This window comes from Microplitis mediator, chromosome 9, assembly GCF_029852145.1.
Source record: "Microplitis mediator isolate UGA2020A chromosome 9, iyMicMedi2.1, whole genome shotgun sequence".
Lineage (NCBI taxonomy): Eukaryota > Metazoa > Arthropoda > Insecta > Hymenoptera > Braconidae > Microplitis > Microplitis mediator.
This window is the reverse complement of record NC_079977.1, coordinates 16,973,917-16,989,832: the sequence shown is the minus strand read 5'-3', so window position 1 is coordinate 16,989,832 and position 15,916 is coordinate 16,973,917. Positions and strand designations below refer to the sequence as shown.

General features: G+C 34.8%; 1 protein-coding gene across 3 annotated transcripts; it reads right to left on the bottom strand.

Moving 5' to 3' along the window:
* Positions 1-2,844: 2,844 nt before the first annotated feature.
* LOC130675102 (uncharacterized) lies at positions 2,845-5,284 on the bottom strand. 3 transcript variants are annotated; one of them, XR_008991210.1, is made up of 3 exons: positions 3,709-5,284; positions 3,416-3,626; positions 2,845-3,051 (listed from the first exon to the last, which is right to left on the bottom strand). XR_008991210.1 is itself a non-coding variant. In XM_057480593.1 (2 exons), the coding sequence occupies exons 1-2, from the start codon at positions 5,164-5,166 to the stop codon at positions 3,048-3,050; spliced, it is 1,755 nt and encodes a 584-aa protein (XP_057336576.1). In that variant the 5' UTR covers positions 5,167-5,284; the 3' UTR covers positions 2,845-3,047. The 3 variants fall into 3 exon arrangements, 1 of the variants encoding a protein (XP_057336576.1); XR_008991209.1 differs by having other exon boundaries at positions 3,416-3,608; XM_057480593.1 differs by having other exon boundaries at positions 3,416-5,284.
* Between the last annotated feature and the right edge of the window lie 10,632 nt (positions 5,285-15,916).

Here is a 15,916-nt window from a genome sequence, read left to right as displayed (position 1 = left end):
AATTGTGAATATATGTAGAAGGATATATATATATATATATATATATATATATATATATATATATATATATATATATATATATATAATTATAAATACATTAAAATGGGGAGATATTCATGACAATGAAACCCGAAAGGTCGGTTGCTTGCAGCTGTTTCTAGCTACCTGCTCTCGAATGCCACGTAGCACCCGAGCGTCCTTTGGTCATTGTTAAATAACTCGAAAAGAATTTGTCGGATTCACTTCAAATTTTCACACAATATTTTTAAAATATTATACTTTAAGAAAATGCAAAAAAAAAAAAATCGATTTTTTGAAAATTCTGACTACCCCTAACCCCTTAAATAGATTATAAACCAAAATGATTTATTACATCATATAGAAAAGACATTTACCTATTTAAAAATAATCAAGTTAATTTGTATTTCTTAAATTTAATATAAAAAAAAATTTTTTTTCTATGACACCCAAAAGACTCAATACCGGAACGCTGAAATAGCTTTGTCCCAATCCCGGGATTCTGTTATCCTAATACCGGAACAGTAACTAAAATGAGTTATTTTTTGCATTTATTCATAGTGAAAATATTAAGAATTATTAAATAATATTAATTTAAAACGGGTCTGAATGTAGCAGACATCAGAGAAATTTAAGATTATAAATAAATAACGTAAATAATGAAAAAATAGTATATTTTATAACTAGTGCGGTAAGTTGTCGATTGCCCACGAGAGCAAAGTTGAGCGCACGAACGAAGTGAGTGTGCTCATTTGTTCGAGCGGGTAATCGGCAACACCGCACGAATTGAACATACTTTTTTTTATTATTAATGCGATATGAGTGCTATTTTAGTGTTCGCTGTTTTGTTCCCCAAGTAGCTTTTTGCTGATTTAACTGTTACCGCGACATTTTTGTGGGTTACACGATAATCTGCATACGGCAAGTAAATTTGAGTGCGACAAGTTTACTTATTTCCTTAATACGCATTTTTTAAAATGTTATTTTATTAATTATTTACTCGATTTATTCATAATTTTAAGTTTTTGATGTCTGCTATATCACACTCATAATGTAAAATGTATTTAACATTTTTAAATGATTAAATATTCAATTAAAGTAAAAATTTTGAACTGAAAAATAGAAACAAAATTAATTATTTGAGGTTATACTATAAAAATAATTTAAAAAAAAAACTAAACACAAAAATTTATTTTTAGATTCAATATATATTAAATTAGAAATTATCTTTATTTAATACATTTCTCATATCAATCATACATGATGCATTAAAAATTAGGGCTCCAGTAATAATTAAAATTGCAATTGATTTAGACAGTCAATTACACTCACCGTTAATGCCTATCGATAACATTAATAACATTAAAATGACTGCTCCGGTACTGGGCACGACTTAATTTTGGTGTACCAATAGACGAACAGTAAAATTAATATAATAATACTATTTTTTTCATATTGTTGATATATTTTCTTGAATTTTGTGTCATTCGAGATGCACATGAAAAAAAAATTATTAAAACGTAATTCTATACATTTTGTGTAAGCTTAAGACCATTGACTGATTTCTTAGCAAAACCATTACGAGACACGAAAAAGTCATGGATCCGAGACTATTACTGTAATTAATATTTTTTTATTCACATTTCAGATGTATTTTAAAATCTATTTTATATCCTATTTTGTAACTAAACGATTAAGGTTCTAAATAAAGAAAGTTTCAATTAATTTCATCGCGTACGAGTTAAAATATAATATAATTATTATCAAATAGTTCCGGTAATAGGTATTATTCCGGTATTGGGACATTTACGTTATATTTTAAACAAAAACGATTTCTATTTGCATACTCTAAAAAAATAAGTTATTTTTAATTTTAAAATTCATATATTATCAACTGAATTTTTTTAGTTAAAATAATAATTTTTGAAGACCGAAAACCTTTAGATACTTTAATTAATTTTTTTTAGTTTCAGCAACGACTGAATAGTAATCCATACTATCGCATTAGTACCAACAACTGATTTTTAAGAGTTGACCTCTTGTCGCTTAATATGACTATCGAATTTTCTCTAAGTGTACGAAACATCACGTTTTTCAAACTCGAAAGGCTTGAAAATACCAATTGTATTTTCAACTATAATTGAGCTTGAAAAGCTTGAACAATCATTGACAACAAAACAGCGGCTAGTTTCAGGGCTGGCCTGCAGAGTCAACCGTTTTTAGGATTTTTTTTTTACCATAAATTAAGTGATTGAAGCTTACCCTCATGGATCTTTGAATTTTCTTATGAATATACTTAATTATAAAATATTTTTTGAAATTAAATTATAAGCCTGCCACAAAGATTAAAATCACATAAATAATAGTTACAATCTAAATCTTAATATTCACGAAGAATTTTGATTAAAAAAACGCCTGTTAATTATAATTTAAACTGATAGATGTGTTTTAATATTTCATGTCTGATTCAAGAAGACAAAATTTTTAATTATTTATGTAAATGATATTAGCCCCTAAGCTTCTCCGTTGTTGCATAGAATAAATTAAATTTTATTTTACATGAAGAAGATTGTACGATATAGTAAATAAGTTATTTTTCTTGTTAATTTTTTGTCATCAGTGTCGCACATATAAGCCTTTTAGATATCGAGGGAAAGTTTTCGCGAGACTGAGAAGTTCATTGTCACAGATAAAATATTCTATTTAAATGTATTTCCGTAATTTTGTACTTGAACTGTTACCATCTTGTGTTAGTAGTTTTAACTATAGGACGCAGCTGCGACTAGTCGTTTTTAAGGGGTTAGGGGTACTCAGGGGTATGAAAAAATGATGATTTTCAATAATTTTTTTTTTGTAGTTAATTACTTTATTTGACAAAAATAAAAACATAGCTTTATTAGAACACGTTTCGATTTGACTTCACGAAAATTTCAAAAAAAAAAATTAATAATTCAAAAAGTTATCGCTGTTTTTGTAGAGCCCGTTCCTCCCGAAGTCCTTTGCGGTGATCATCATAAGTCCTTGGAGATTCATCTAAAATCAATCGGACAAGAAAAATTAGTTTTATTAATAGATAATCTTGTGCCTGATCGAAGCTTTTTTTTTTTTTTTCGAAATTAACAAAATGGCGGCCTCAGGAAATTTTTTTCAAATTTTCGAGAAAAAAACCGACAGTTTATTGTTAAAAAAAAATCGAAATTTTGAAAAAAAAAAAAAATCCTTCGATCAGGCACGAGTTTTTAATGTATTTCAAAAGTACAATAAATTTTATTGAAATCTACCGAGCAGTTTTTAAGTTACAGTGATCACCAGTTCAGAAAACATAGTTTTGAGAAAAACGCATTTAAAGTTTTGCTATGGATTTATGTCGAATTATAAGAATTATTTAATAACTTACACTGAGTCATCTATTCCTGGACCATATAATAGCTCTTCAGCCGACATAGCAGCTTCCAAAATATCGATTTGCTGGTGCCTACGTTGCAATCGACCTTCTCGGGTGTTATCATTAGCGCGCTTATCTGCTACTTTGATACGTGCAGCATCCATTCTTTCTGCATACCGATGAGAATTAGGCCCACAATTAAGTCCTAGTGTATTCATCAAGACTAATAATGAATTTATACCCTCATTAAATATACACATAGCAACGTATGCAGCTATTTGTACGATGGTAAAACTAGTATTTACCGTTTTTGGGCATATTTTCCATACTAGTTGGTTAAAGCTTTCATTATTATTCTGATTGAATCCACCTACACATCTTGAAAGTAAATTTTCATTACTAAGATCTTCGTATATAGGCTTGATAGCTTTTAAAACATCAGAAGGTAAAGGAGAATAATCGTGAGAAAAGGTATCAAGCTCTCCTCTTGCTTCAGCGCGCTGGTAAGAGCACCAAGATTCTTCGCCTTTTGGACACATATCATGATTCGGTTTTTCATCACTCGAGCCGTAGTGATAAAAGGTTGCCATTATAGCAGATTTCATATTTTCAATAGAATCACAATGCCGGCGTATTGCTAAACCATAGTACACAGTTAGTTTGTCTATTAATTTTCCTGTGAGCTTACCTCGACCACCAAGACCTTTTTGTTTACTCTTCAGCGTACGTAATCGACTCCCCATCCGCTTTTGGACATGCCCTATACATTCCTTTTTATTTACAGTTGTATTTTCGTAAGGATCTGATTTTATAATTCCTGAATAGGTCTTGGAGTCACCATCACCAATATAGTTGGCATACTTAACTCCATATTTAGTTTCAGAATACGAAAACATTTCGACCATCGCATCCACCTCCATTTTCCCAGAAGACCCTTGATGATTAGCAGAACACACATCTTCATGCGATTGATACCATTCCTCGAACTCAACAGTATTTGTTTTTTTTTTCCAATACTCACATAGCTTACAATATGCACTTTTAATGTTTATGTCAAGAATCTTTCCAGTAAAATAGCCAATTATAGAAGAAACTCCAAATGACGATGTATATCCCCGTTTTTGCCAGGTTCCATCTCCCGATACAGTTAGATGATTTATATCTTCATTTTCAGTTGTTGGCATTGCTTGCTTTTCTTCATTCACAGCTTTCGTCATGAAGGTTTCTGCGACGGCTTTACTACAATTCAAAATCTGTTTCAGTAAAATTGTATGCGTAGATTTATCTAAAAAAGACGGCATGTCCATCAGGCCGCAAAACTTGCACAATCCTTCGTATCCTATTCCTAGTATTCTCATTACAAAAATGAAACGTCTGTTTATTTCATAAGAATGCCCAACGAAAGAACAGGAAGGAATATATTCATTTCCACAGTTATTACATGCAACTACAATTTTGAATCCCAGCCCACGTGTACTTGCTGTTTGAAACACTACATTTCCATCACATTTTTTACATTTTATAAGAGCAGAAATTGCAGTGAATACCTGAATAAAATTTATTATTCGAAATTCAGTACTGCTGTCTTCAGGTACATCATCTTCAGTGTTTTGTTTTAATTTTTTAGAAGATGTACTCTGAATACTTTCATCACGTTCGGCTGTTTTCGGATTAAAAACATTCTTTCTTTTGACTGAACGCGACTTATTAATTTTTTCAGAACTCCGAAGTTCTCTTGAAACCTTTCTAGAATCACGTCCCATGGTTAATAATTTAATTCACTTGAGAAATAATTTATCACAAAACTATCGACTGATCAGTGCAACGACTACAGGTATACTGGCAACCAAAAATTATTTTTCAGTTCTTGTACTACCTACAAATTGTGAATATATGTAGAAGGATATATATATATATATATATATATATATATATATATATATATATATATATATATATATATATAATTATAAATACATTAAAATGGGGAGATATTCATGACAATGAAACCCGAAAGGTCGGTTGCTTGCAGCTGTTTCTAGCTACCTGCTCTCGAATGCCACGTAGCACCCGAGCGTCCTTTGGTCATTGTTAAATAACTCGAAAAGAATTTGTCGGATTCACTTCAAATTTTCACACAATATTTTTAAAATATTATACTTTAAGAAAATGCAAAAAAAAAAAAATCGATTTTTTGAAAATTCTGACTACCCCTAACCCCTTAATACCAACTATCAAGGAAGGTATCCCAAGTGTTCCTCTCCGATTTCAATGAGACTGAGATATGTTATTCTCCATCGAAATCTAAGGGACATGTATTTTTTTTAGGTGCGAAAAAAGATATCTAAGGGGTGAAACCACCCCTCAAAGTTTAGGCTCTAAAGGGATGATTTTCAAGTTTCATATACTTGCAGTTTCAATAATCGAATGGAACCAGCGGTATCATTTTTGGAGTGAAAAATAATGACAAGTGCCATTAGTGGTATAATACAAAAATTAATAGACAAAAGTTCTAAGGGTTAATATTCACAAAACTATCCGATAGATTTTAACGAACCAAACGATGATTAAAAGAGGAAAAAAAAGTAGAGAATACGACTTTTTGGGTTTTTCCGAAAAAGCAAGTTTAGGGGGTGAACAATCTCTGAATTTATCTACATTGACCAACATAAAAATATCGATATTTTTATTAGCGTAGGTTTCAATTCGGCAAAAATCATTTTTTTCATACATTTTGAGCAACGAGGACATAATAATAATATTATTTTCTTATATTTTACTTACCTTCTTATTTTCAATTCTGAGTGGAAGATATGCCAGGACGTCACCCCTGATTTTGCTGCCGCTGAAATATATTATTCTACATAAAATTCTAAAAGACTAGAACTTCAAAAGAATAGAAAGAAACAGTAGATACGTGCTTTGGTGTTAAACATATATATATGTGGTGGTTCGGTTTTACTCCGCGAGATGGCATTCACAACTCACGCCTCTCGCAATACCTCGTCCCTATGCCTGTTTCAATATATAACATTTCCAACATGTAACTTCCAACACGGCGTCTTAGGTGAAGTATACGATCGACACACCTAACTGAGGAGTCTCAGCTATCGAATACTGAGATGAAATGCCTCTCACCTCACAAATACCTTTTTCCATCTTTTATTTCCATCTCTCCTCTTCTCTGATCTCTCAAAACGTTTCACTCTTTGGTAGCTGGCGACTTAGGAAGTGATTATTGCAATCTAATCCTAAAGTATCGTCACCAAATATATATATGTATAGGGGAGACCGGGGCACGAAGGCCCTCTTAAGCCGGTTTTTTCTTCTTGTGGCTTTTGACCATCAAATTCGTTTATATTCCGTCTATTTCGGAAGAATCAGTCGAAATTTTGCAAAAAATCTAAAAAAAAAATTTTTTTCTTCTTGGGCACGAAGGCCCCCTTCCCAAAAAATTGTAAAAAATTTTTTAGCTAATTTTTGAGAAGAGCCTTCGTGCCCCAGGGGCCTTCGTATCCCAGGCTCTCCTATATATATATATATATATATATATATATATAACGCCACATTCTGCCACGATAGCGTCCATAATTTTACACCGATCTTAATGAAACTTTGTATACTTATTCTATGGACGATTACCTTGGATGAGTTCGAAGGCCTTTACATGGGGTATGGGAAGAAGTTGCACCCCACCACTACTCCTACGCAACCATGTTGACCAGAGCTGGGAGTCTGGTACCACGGGGGGCCTTTCCAAGCCCACTGCGACCAGAGTCTCTTTATTTCCTGAGATGGAAGTAGTGTTTGGCCCGAGAGAGGTAGGACTTGTGGTGGCTGTGGTGAGATACCACGTGCAATGAGGATTTTTTATTATACCTCCGATTAATGTCCACCTTAGCTGTCACTTGACTATATTTTTCAACTAAGAGTGTCCTCTGGGTGGAAGATGGGAATGCCCGCAGCGCATGCATGCCCGAAAGGGTGAGGAGACGGCCTTTCGTCAAACGGAGGTGGACTCCGGTCCCGCTACATTAATTAATCATCCCTAACAATGTTCATATAATTATTTTTCTTGGCAAGCTCACAAAAAATTCCCAAAAATAGACTATTTTTTTAGCCCACAAACTAGACTGCACCCTTAATTCCATTCTAAAATAGTAAAATTTACTAAATTGGATAATAAAATTCACTATATTGGATAGTAAATTTCATTACATATAAAGTCAAGTTTACTAATGAAGTTGATATTTATTGTCATACTCAAAAAACAAAATCACTAAATCTATAAATTAAAATTTATGTTTCAAGATGGTAATGAGACTCGTTTTGTCCGTGCAGAAATCTTAATCTTCCGCTCTATATAATTCTAATTCCAGTATGGTCCAATTAGGTTTACTAGACTGAACCTTTGACTGCACTCTCATTGTTTAGTATACAAATAAAAATAACTTACGTCAAACGCGTTAATATACATCTATCCATATTTATAAATTTCTCCCTCTCTCTCTTTTATTATAATATGTAACTTCTGGGCAATTTACGAGCTGTCAAGCCAGCATAATGTTTATGCAACGTCAATTATTTACTAAAAAAGCATGTCTATCAACGGTTAATTAATATGGAATACGCAATTTAACTGTATCTACGTGCGTCATGTGGCCGATTACGACAAACATACAAATTAATATTAACAAAATATTTGCAATATGTTTTTTCGACATTTTTCTATATTTTCAGTTTTTTCACTATTTATTTATTTATTTTTTTATTTTTTAAATCAATTTACATGTGTTTTACTATATTTGCCTGAGTGAATACTCGCTGAACGGAAATGTGTGAACGTCACACAAATTTTTAGTCCATAACACTCACGACAAATTAACTTTTACAATAGACTGAAAAGTTGACAAATATATTCAACTAAATTTCCTTTTTATCCACAAATTTATTTCATTTTATTTATTATTGTTATTTTTTTTATTTATTTTTTTTTTTATTCATAAAATGTAATTTTTAAAAAACATTTGTCGCAATAACTCGCAGCAATATAATATAAGAGAGTAAATACATATATATATATATATATATATATATATATATATATATATATATATATATATATATATATATATATATATATATATATATATATATATATATATATATATATATATATATATAAATAGTAAGTATGCAAAGTGACCATAAATTGATGTGAATAAAATGTACATGTATATAATACAGTAAGGTATGATAGAGAAAGAAAATAAACTCTCGTGTATACTCTGTGAAAATAAACAGCATCTTTAGATTCTTTAGTAAATATGCAGAAACGTGAGTGTAAAGCTACGCACACAGTTATTGTTGCTAGGCAACCTGTTGCAATGTGCAGCTATCACAAGTACTGTAACCTATAAGAAAAAGGTTCACGTTGAAATTATGCGCTTTGAAGGATATAATAATATCCTTATATGGTCATGATCCACAGACGCTACCAAAATAAGCATGAATATTTCACGAAACAGAAGAAAAGCGGGAATTGTTTGACGTAAGAAAATTATACAATTGCATTGGTAACAAAACATTTTTCTACAGATTTTTGCTGATAAATGACGAATTAGTAAATTTTTCAACCTCTATTTGAGAAAATTAAAAATTTTCGGAAAAGACAGTTATTGTTTTCACTCTGATTTTGGAAAATCAGGTTTTCAACAGATTTCGAAATTTTCAGATTCTGGATTCCAGAACTTTTTTTGATCGATTCGAAAAAGCGAAATTTACTTCCATCACGTTGTCACGTAGTGATTCAAACGTGAATCGCTGCGCGCGCTTCCCCATCTCGCTGTGAATTTGACAACACCTCTTAGCTAATAAACCGCATTTATTTGTTATAATATTTTATTATAAAATTAAGTATTTACATTATTTTGATTAATTATTCCATTATGATTTATTTATGATTTATTGGAATTATTGTTTATTATGATTATGTTTCGATAATTATTTTTAATTTTATGTATTTAATCGATATTTCTATTTCAGTTAGTAGCACACATGCGCGTATAGTATAGATGAAAATATTGACCGAAGAGAGTAAGTCGATATAGTGGGGATGAGGGTCAATATTTCCCTCCCGCCACGTGGTGCACTGAAATAATTATTATTTGATTATTTAATGAGTTAATAATTAGTATGTTTATGGTTAATGATGAATAACATTATTTAATTTATTATTATCATTTAACTCAGTTCGGGTAATATGTTTAAATATTTTATTTTAATTGATAATTTCGGGTCCGAGGTCATTAGAAGGGATAACACGTGAGTGACGCCCATCCTCGGAAAAACCGACGCGTGAAAAAAAAGGAGAGACCAGGCTATTGTAAAGGTAGGACGTGCTGTTGTCCGCGATTTTTAAGTAAAATTATTCTGGCCCAGTTGCCGTAATAAAAATAATTAAATATTAAAGAAAGTCAATTTGGTGATAATTAATTTTGTTATGTTATATTAAAAGTATATAGTTTGCATATTGTTTATTGTTGAAAGATTCCAGAAGTAAATTATTATCAACGCCGGTAAGTCAATTGTATTATCATTTGTTGCATCGGCTATCGCTGGACCCTCGGTAGAGTTGATCGCGATATTTAATTGTTTAATAATTGAACCTGAGTTATTTATAATAATAAGTTGAGTATATTCGGCGTATGCCCCAGAGTTTGGTATACGTGCGTAGACACGTCGAATAAATTCCTTGAAAGATTAGACAAGGATAGCGTACTTGGTTCTTTGTATTAACATAGAAAAAAAAACATTATTTCTCTGGGTAAAAATTATTTTGTAATTTGATTGTATGCAACCCAGTGTTGCCAAATATATTTTGAGTTCCTGCGCCTATCTCTTCCCAGAGTAAATAATTTAAAATAAAGAAAAGATTAGTATTTCTTTTCATTTATATAAATTTTATATTGAGTATAATAAGTAAATTTGTAATTTGAGTCCCCCAGTGGATAATTGAATTAATTTGATTTTTATTATTAATATTTGGCTATAAGGATCATATTATAATTTGTTGAAAATTATTATAATGAATTAATGTATAGTAAATGATATTTGGTATTGTAAAAATTATGGGATTTATAGTTATAAATATATTCAAATTAAATAATATGAATGAAGGATTCCAGTGATAGCCAACATTTGTTTTTTTATTTCCTGGATATATTTTAGTGATAATTATTCTTTATTATTTTTATTTATTATATTTATTTGGTTATCTTTCTGCTTGGTACATCCACTCTCGCTCGAAATTTGGTCCCGTGATCTCTCCCCTGATTTGTGATAATTTTTGTCCGTTTTGTAAATCGGGCTGGCGCCCTCGTGCGTAGTCAACGCCAAGAGGCGTAAGGATTGACGTACTTTGCCATCGACGGAGCAGCAAGAGAAGAAGAGGAGGGAAAAGGAAGAGCAGAAGCCTCGGTCTGAGAAACCGGAGACAGAAGCAGCTGATGAATCGGTTGGATTCATCTGCTACTGTTGGATCTACAGTGGTAGACGGCCAGGAAAAAGGCAAGAAAAGCTGCTAAAGAAAGGACTGAACATAAAGCTCAGACGCAGTCTTGCGCTGGTAGACCGCGGAGTAGGCTGACTTTGCCGAATGCCCTGGTCGTTCAGCAAAAGGGTGTCGTGACCTACGCAGAAATCCTGAGTCATATCAGGAAAGAAGAGGCGTTACGGGACGTGAGCACTGCAGTACAGAGGGTGCGTAGGACAAACGCAGATCATTTGCTATTTGTCCTTACGAAGGAAGGCTCCAAAAGAGCACCAGAATAGAGCGAGGCAATGGAAGGTGCCCTTAAAGAGAAGGCTGACGTGAGGTGCAAGATCTAGGACCGAAGTTTAGGTTAAGGATCTGGACAAAATCACGACCAAGGAGGAAGTCGCGGAGGTCCTTTAGAAGGAGCTCAGAGCCAACAGGAGAGTTACACTTGCGTCAGTTAAGTCGCTACGGTTTTCGTACGACAAGACACAGACTGCAGTTGTTCGAATACTGGCGCCTGTAGCCAAGAAGCTCCTGGAACTGAAGACGGTGCATATTGGATGGACTTACTGTCGGGTTCACGAATGCATGAGGCCGTTGAAGGGTTTCAGGTGTTGAAACATTGGCCACCTATCTGGCAACCGTGAGAGCGAGATAGACAGGTCACAGTGCTGTATCAAATGTGGCGAAGGAGGACTTGCGCAGCTGCGGAAAAGTGTGCACTGTGCTCGGCAAAGAAAGGTGACAAACCCGCGAACCACATTACGGGAAGCAATCGTTGTTCTGCGTACACGCAGGCAGTCCAGGCGACTTTCAGACGTCGAAAATGAGAGTGCTTCAGCTTAACCTCGCGCATTGTGAGGCCGCGCAAGATCTGTTGCTGCAGACAGTGCGGGAGCTGAAGATAGACTTGGCCATTCTCTCCGAACTCACAAACACCTAGACACTTAGCTTTGGGTATTCGATGGGAGTGGGAAGGCTGCAATCTGGTCTTGTGGGAAGCTTCCTTTTCAGGATGTTGTGGACCAGACTGAGAGCGGCTGTGTGAGAGCAAATGTCAAGGGTGTTTATTATTATAGTTGCTACGCTCCGCCGAACCTGACGATTAACGAGTTGGAGAACTTTCTCGACAGGCTGGTCAGAGATGCCAAGGGTCGTTTTCCGATGACCATATCCGGAGACTTTAACGTCTGGGCTGAAGATTGGGGCAGCAAGAAGACGAATGGGAAGGGACAAGCTTTGCTGGAAGCGATGTCCTCACTGGACGTAGTCCTGCTCACGGGTACTAAGCCTACCTTCGTCAAGGGAGGGGCTTCATCCATCGTCGACCTGACTTTTGTAAGCAGCAGTTTAGTGCGAGGAAACCGCTCCTCGTAGAAAGTTCTTGATATGTACACTCACAGTGACCACCACGCTATTCTGTGGGAGATAAATGCGGACTAGAAACGGGGGGTGAAACCACCAAGAACGAACTCACTGGGCTGGAAAGTCAAGCTCTTTGATGAAGACTTGTTCAGCGAAGTGCTTGACACTAGCTCTCTTGGAGATGGCCATGCAGCGGTGAAGGTGAAAGAAGTCATGCGGAGGGTGACCGATGCATGCGACGTGACTATGCCGAGGAAGAAAGCCAACGAACACCATCCTCCGGTGCACTGGTGGAGCGAGGAGATGGCTGGCCTTTGAAAGAAGTGTCACCGAGCTCGAAGGTAAGCCCGACGGGCTCGGGGTGAACCCACGTTCCTTGCATTGGAGCAAAAGTTCAAGGACACCAGACGGGAGCTCAAAAGGGCCATCAAACAAACCAAAACGGAAAGCTGGAACGAACTTTTCAGTGAAGTAGACAGTGATCCGTGGGGCAGGCCGTACAAAGTAGTGATGACATGGCTTAAAAGCCAGCCCATGCCACGACCGACCTGTCCTCAAGGCTCAGTACTGGGTCCTCTTCTGTGCATTATAATGTACAATAAAGCACTATTGCTGCTGAGACTACCTCGAGGGATGAATCTGGTGGCATTCGCAGACGACGTAGTGGTGGAGACCGTCTCAAAACTCTTAGAGGAGATAATTGCGCTCTTCGACCAGGCTTTCGAAGAGATCAGAAAGTGGATGTCTCCCGTTGGGCTGCAGCTTGCAGAACATAAGACGGAGGCTCTTCTTGTGACCAGCAGGAAGGCGACTGAGAAAAATGCGCTCAGAGTCGGTGTCAGCGAGATCACATCTCAGCCGTTCATTCGGTACCTTGGCGTGACATTGGACGTCAGGCTCAAGTTCGAAAAACAAGTGGAGCAAATCAGCGCTAAAGCCTCTGTGGTGGCAACTACATTGTCCCGGCTTATTTTCAATGTTGGTGGTCCCAAGCAGAAGAGGAGACAGCTGCTGTCTTCGGTGACTACCTCAGTGCTCACCTATGGCATACCCATGGGCTGATGCACTGCTGGTGGACAAGTACAGTAGGATAACAGCAGTGCTTTACCAGATCAGTGCCTTAAGGGTGGCCTGTGCTTTTCGCACAGTCTCCACGGATGCCATAAACGTCCTCGCGGGTATGCTTTCTATTGAGCTACTGGCTAAGGAACGGAGGTCGCTGTACCAGCAGAAGTCAGCTGAGACGAGGATCGAGGCAAGAGAACTGAGCCTCGACCGCTGGCAACGGATGTGGGATACCTCCACCAAGGGACAATGGACACATCGACTTATCCTGAATGTGGAGAAATGGGTGAACTGAACATACGGGGAACTCAATTTCTGCGGGCCAGCTCCAAAACTTCCTGCTGTTTTCGAGCTCAAAAAGCTCGAAAACATTAGAATGAATACATTTTCGAGCTATGCGAGCTCGAAAATGCTTTTAAATGCAGTTGTTTTTTGTGAGCATTTTAGGCTCTAACAAGTGACGTTCAATGTTAAAGTTTGAGAATTTAAGAATCGAAAATCATTAATAAACATGCGGTTTTTGAATTTTTAGTCCCGATTATGTTCAATAAAATAAATAAATAGAGGTAGAAATCAATATCAGTAATAAAAATTGAGATTTGAATGAGTTTTGACGCAGATCAGAGCAATAATATATAAAATGTTATTTTTTTAACATTTTGACGCCAATATCTTTTGAGCAAACGGTGCATTTCTACTAGTTCAGAGTAATAGTGATTTCACTTTTTTGAATAAGTAGTACGATTATTACTCTGAATTAGTAAATACCCACCAATTTTTAGTAATTCATTCTTAAAGAGTATTTTTAGCTGAAAATAAAGAATAATTTAATCAATAATGAAGAATAATAACAAAAGTAAAGTGAAATTAATTCTAAACTTGCGTAATTGTCAGATGTTTTAAAAAATTTGGTGGCCCTGAAAAGGGCCATTTGAGTTTTAAGACTCAATGACTAAAATTTTAATTTTCTTATGTGTGGGTTGATGCATTATTAGTGCAACATAGGAATGGTATTTTTTAATTTTTGTGGATGGTTGACGGGATTTTATTAATAGAAGTTTCTTGTAGACTAGGTGACGAAATCTTAGTCTGGTCGTTAACGATTGTGACCACCACATACAAGTCTTACACTTTAATTTCTTGTTAAGATGCCTGATGCTGTGACGACGCAACGAAATTTGATGCACAAACACCTTCCGACATGGCTTGAACTTGCACTGGTACAGCAGTGGTTGCATAAAAACATGGTCATCAAAAGACGGACCAGCACGTGAATCTTCCTCCGGCTTCAAAGATTTACCACTATCGCAACTATTGACGCTTTCTTCAGAGAGGCCTTCAATAACTCCACTGAACGAACAATCGTCCTCGAAGACAATTCCTGCACTTGGAGGTTCATCGGAATCGACGGGTGTCATTCCCATAACCTTCATAAAATCGTCTAAACTTCCCATTTCAGCAAATTCTTAATATTCATTGGCTCTTTTGATTTGTGAAAACGGTCTTAATTACTATTAGACCATCGCTTCACCTGATTGGTTCGCCACAGCCAACATCAAGCACGTCATTGTAAAGACATAAAATTTAATTCCCCCTTCAGGTATTCTCCTACTTTCTAAGAAAGGTCCATTGTATGCATATATTTATGGAATCTTTGGATAATAATGTTTCTAAATATTACATTCAATATTTTTTTTTTGTATTTTTAATATATTTTCTTTTTAATTTTTATCATGTGGGCGAGAATACAAACTAGGGTGTTTTAAAAAAAACGAACTTTTTTTTCCTCGAAACAGGTTCAAAAGTTTCATTTAGATATAAAATTATGCCTGTGAATATTAGAACTCTTAATACTCATTTTAAGAGGTTCCGCATCGCACTTTCCTACTTTCCATAAGAATAACATCGACAAAATTATTTTTGCGTTTTCTTATTTTTATAATTAGCTAAAAATGGGCCGTAGGAAAAATCCGCAGATTTGTTTTTGTAGAAAGTTGAACGTTCTTCAGAAAAAAACTCCCATCATTTTTTTATTAATCCATCTGTTCAAAAGTTACTTGAGCTTGAAGTCAAATTTATATTAAATGTTGAGTCCTTTTTACTTTTCCGGTGAAACTATCGGGCATATCACAAAATGTTACTAGATCTTTTTTGTAAGTAATTTTATCTCTCGAGAATTATCTTTTGTCAAGTTTTCCAAGATTTCGCATTGTTTCTTAGGTATTTTCATTTTAATGTCAAGGTCTAAGAATCGATCAGAATACTATTCTTTTAATAGCTTCGACAATAAAATGAAAGTAATTTGAAAACAATGCAAATTTTGAAAACCTTTATGAAAGATAGTTGTTGAGAGATAAAATTACCTATAAAAAACATCTTATAACATTTCGTTATGAGTCTTATGGTTTCACCAGAACAGTAAAAAAGACTCAACATTTAATATAAATTTGGCTTCAAGCTCAAATAACTTTTGAACAGATGAATTAATCAAAAAATGATATAGTATATTACACACCTAGGGAAGTAAAGTAAGAAATGTCTTA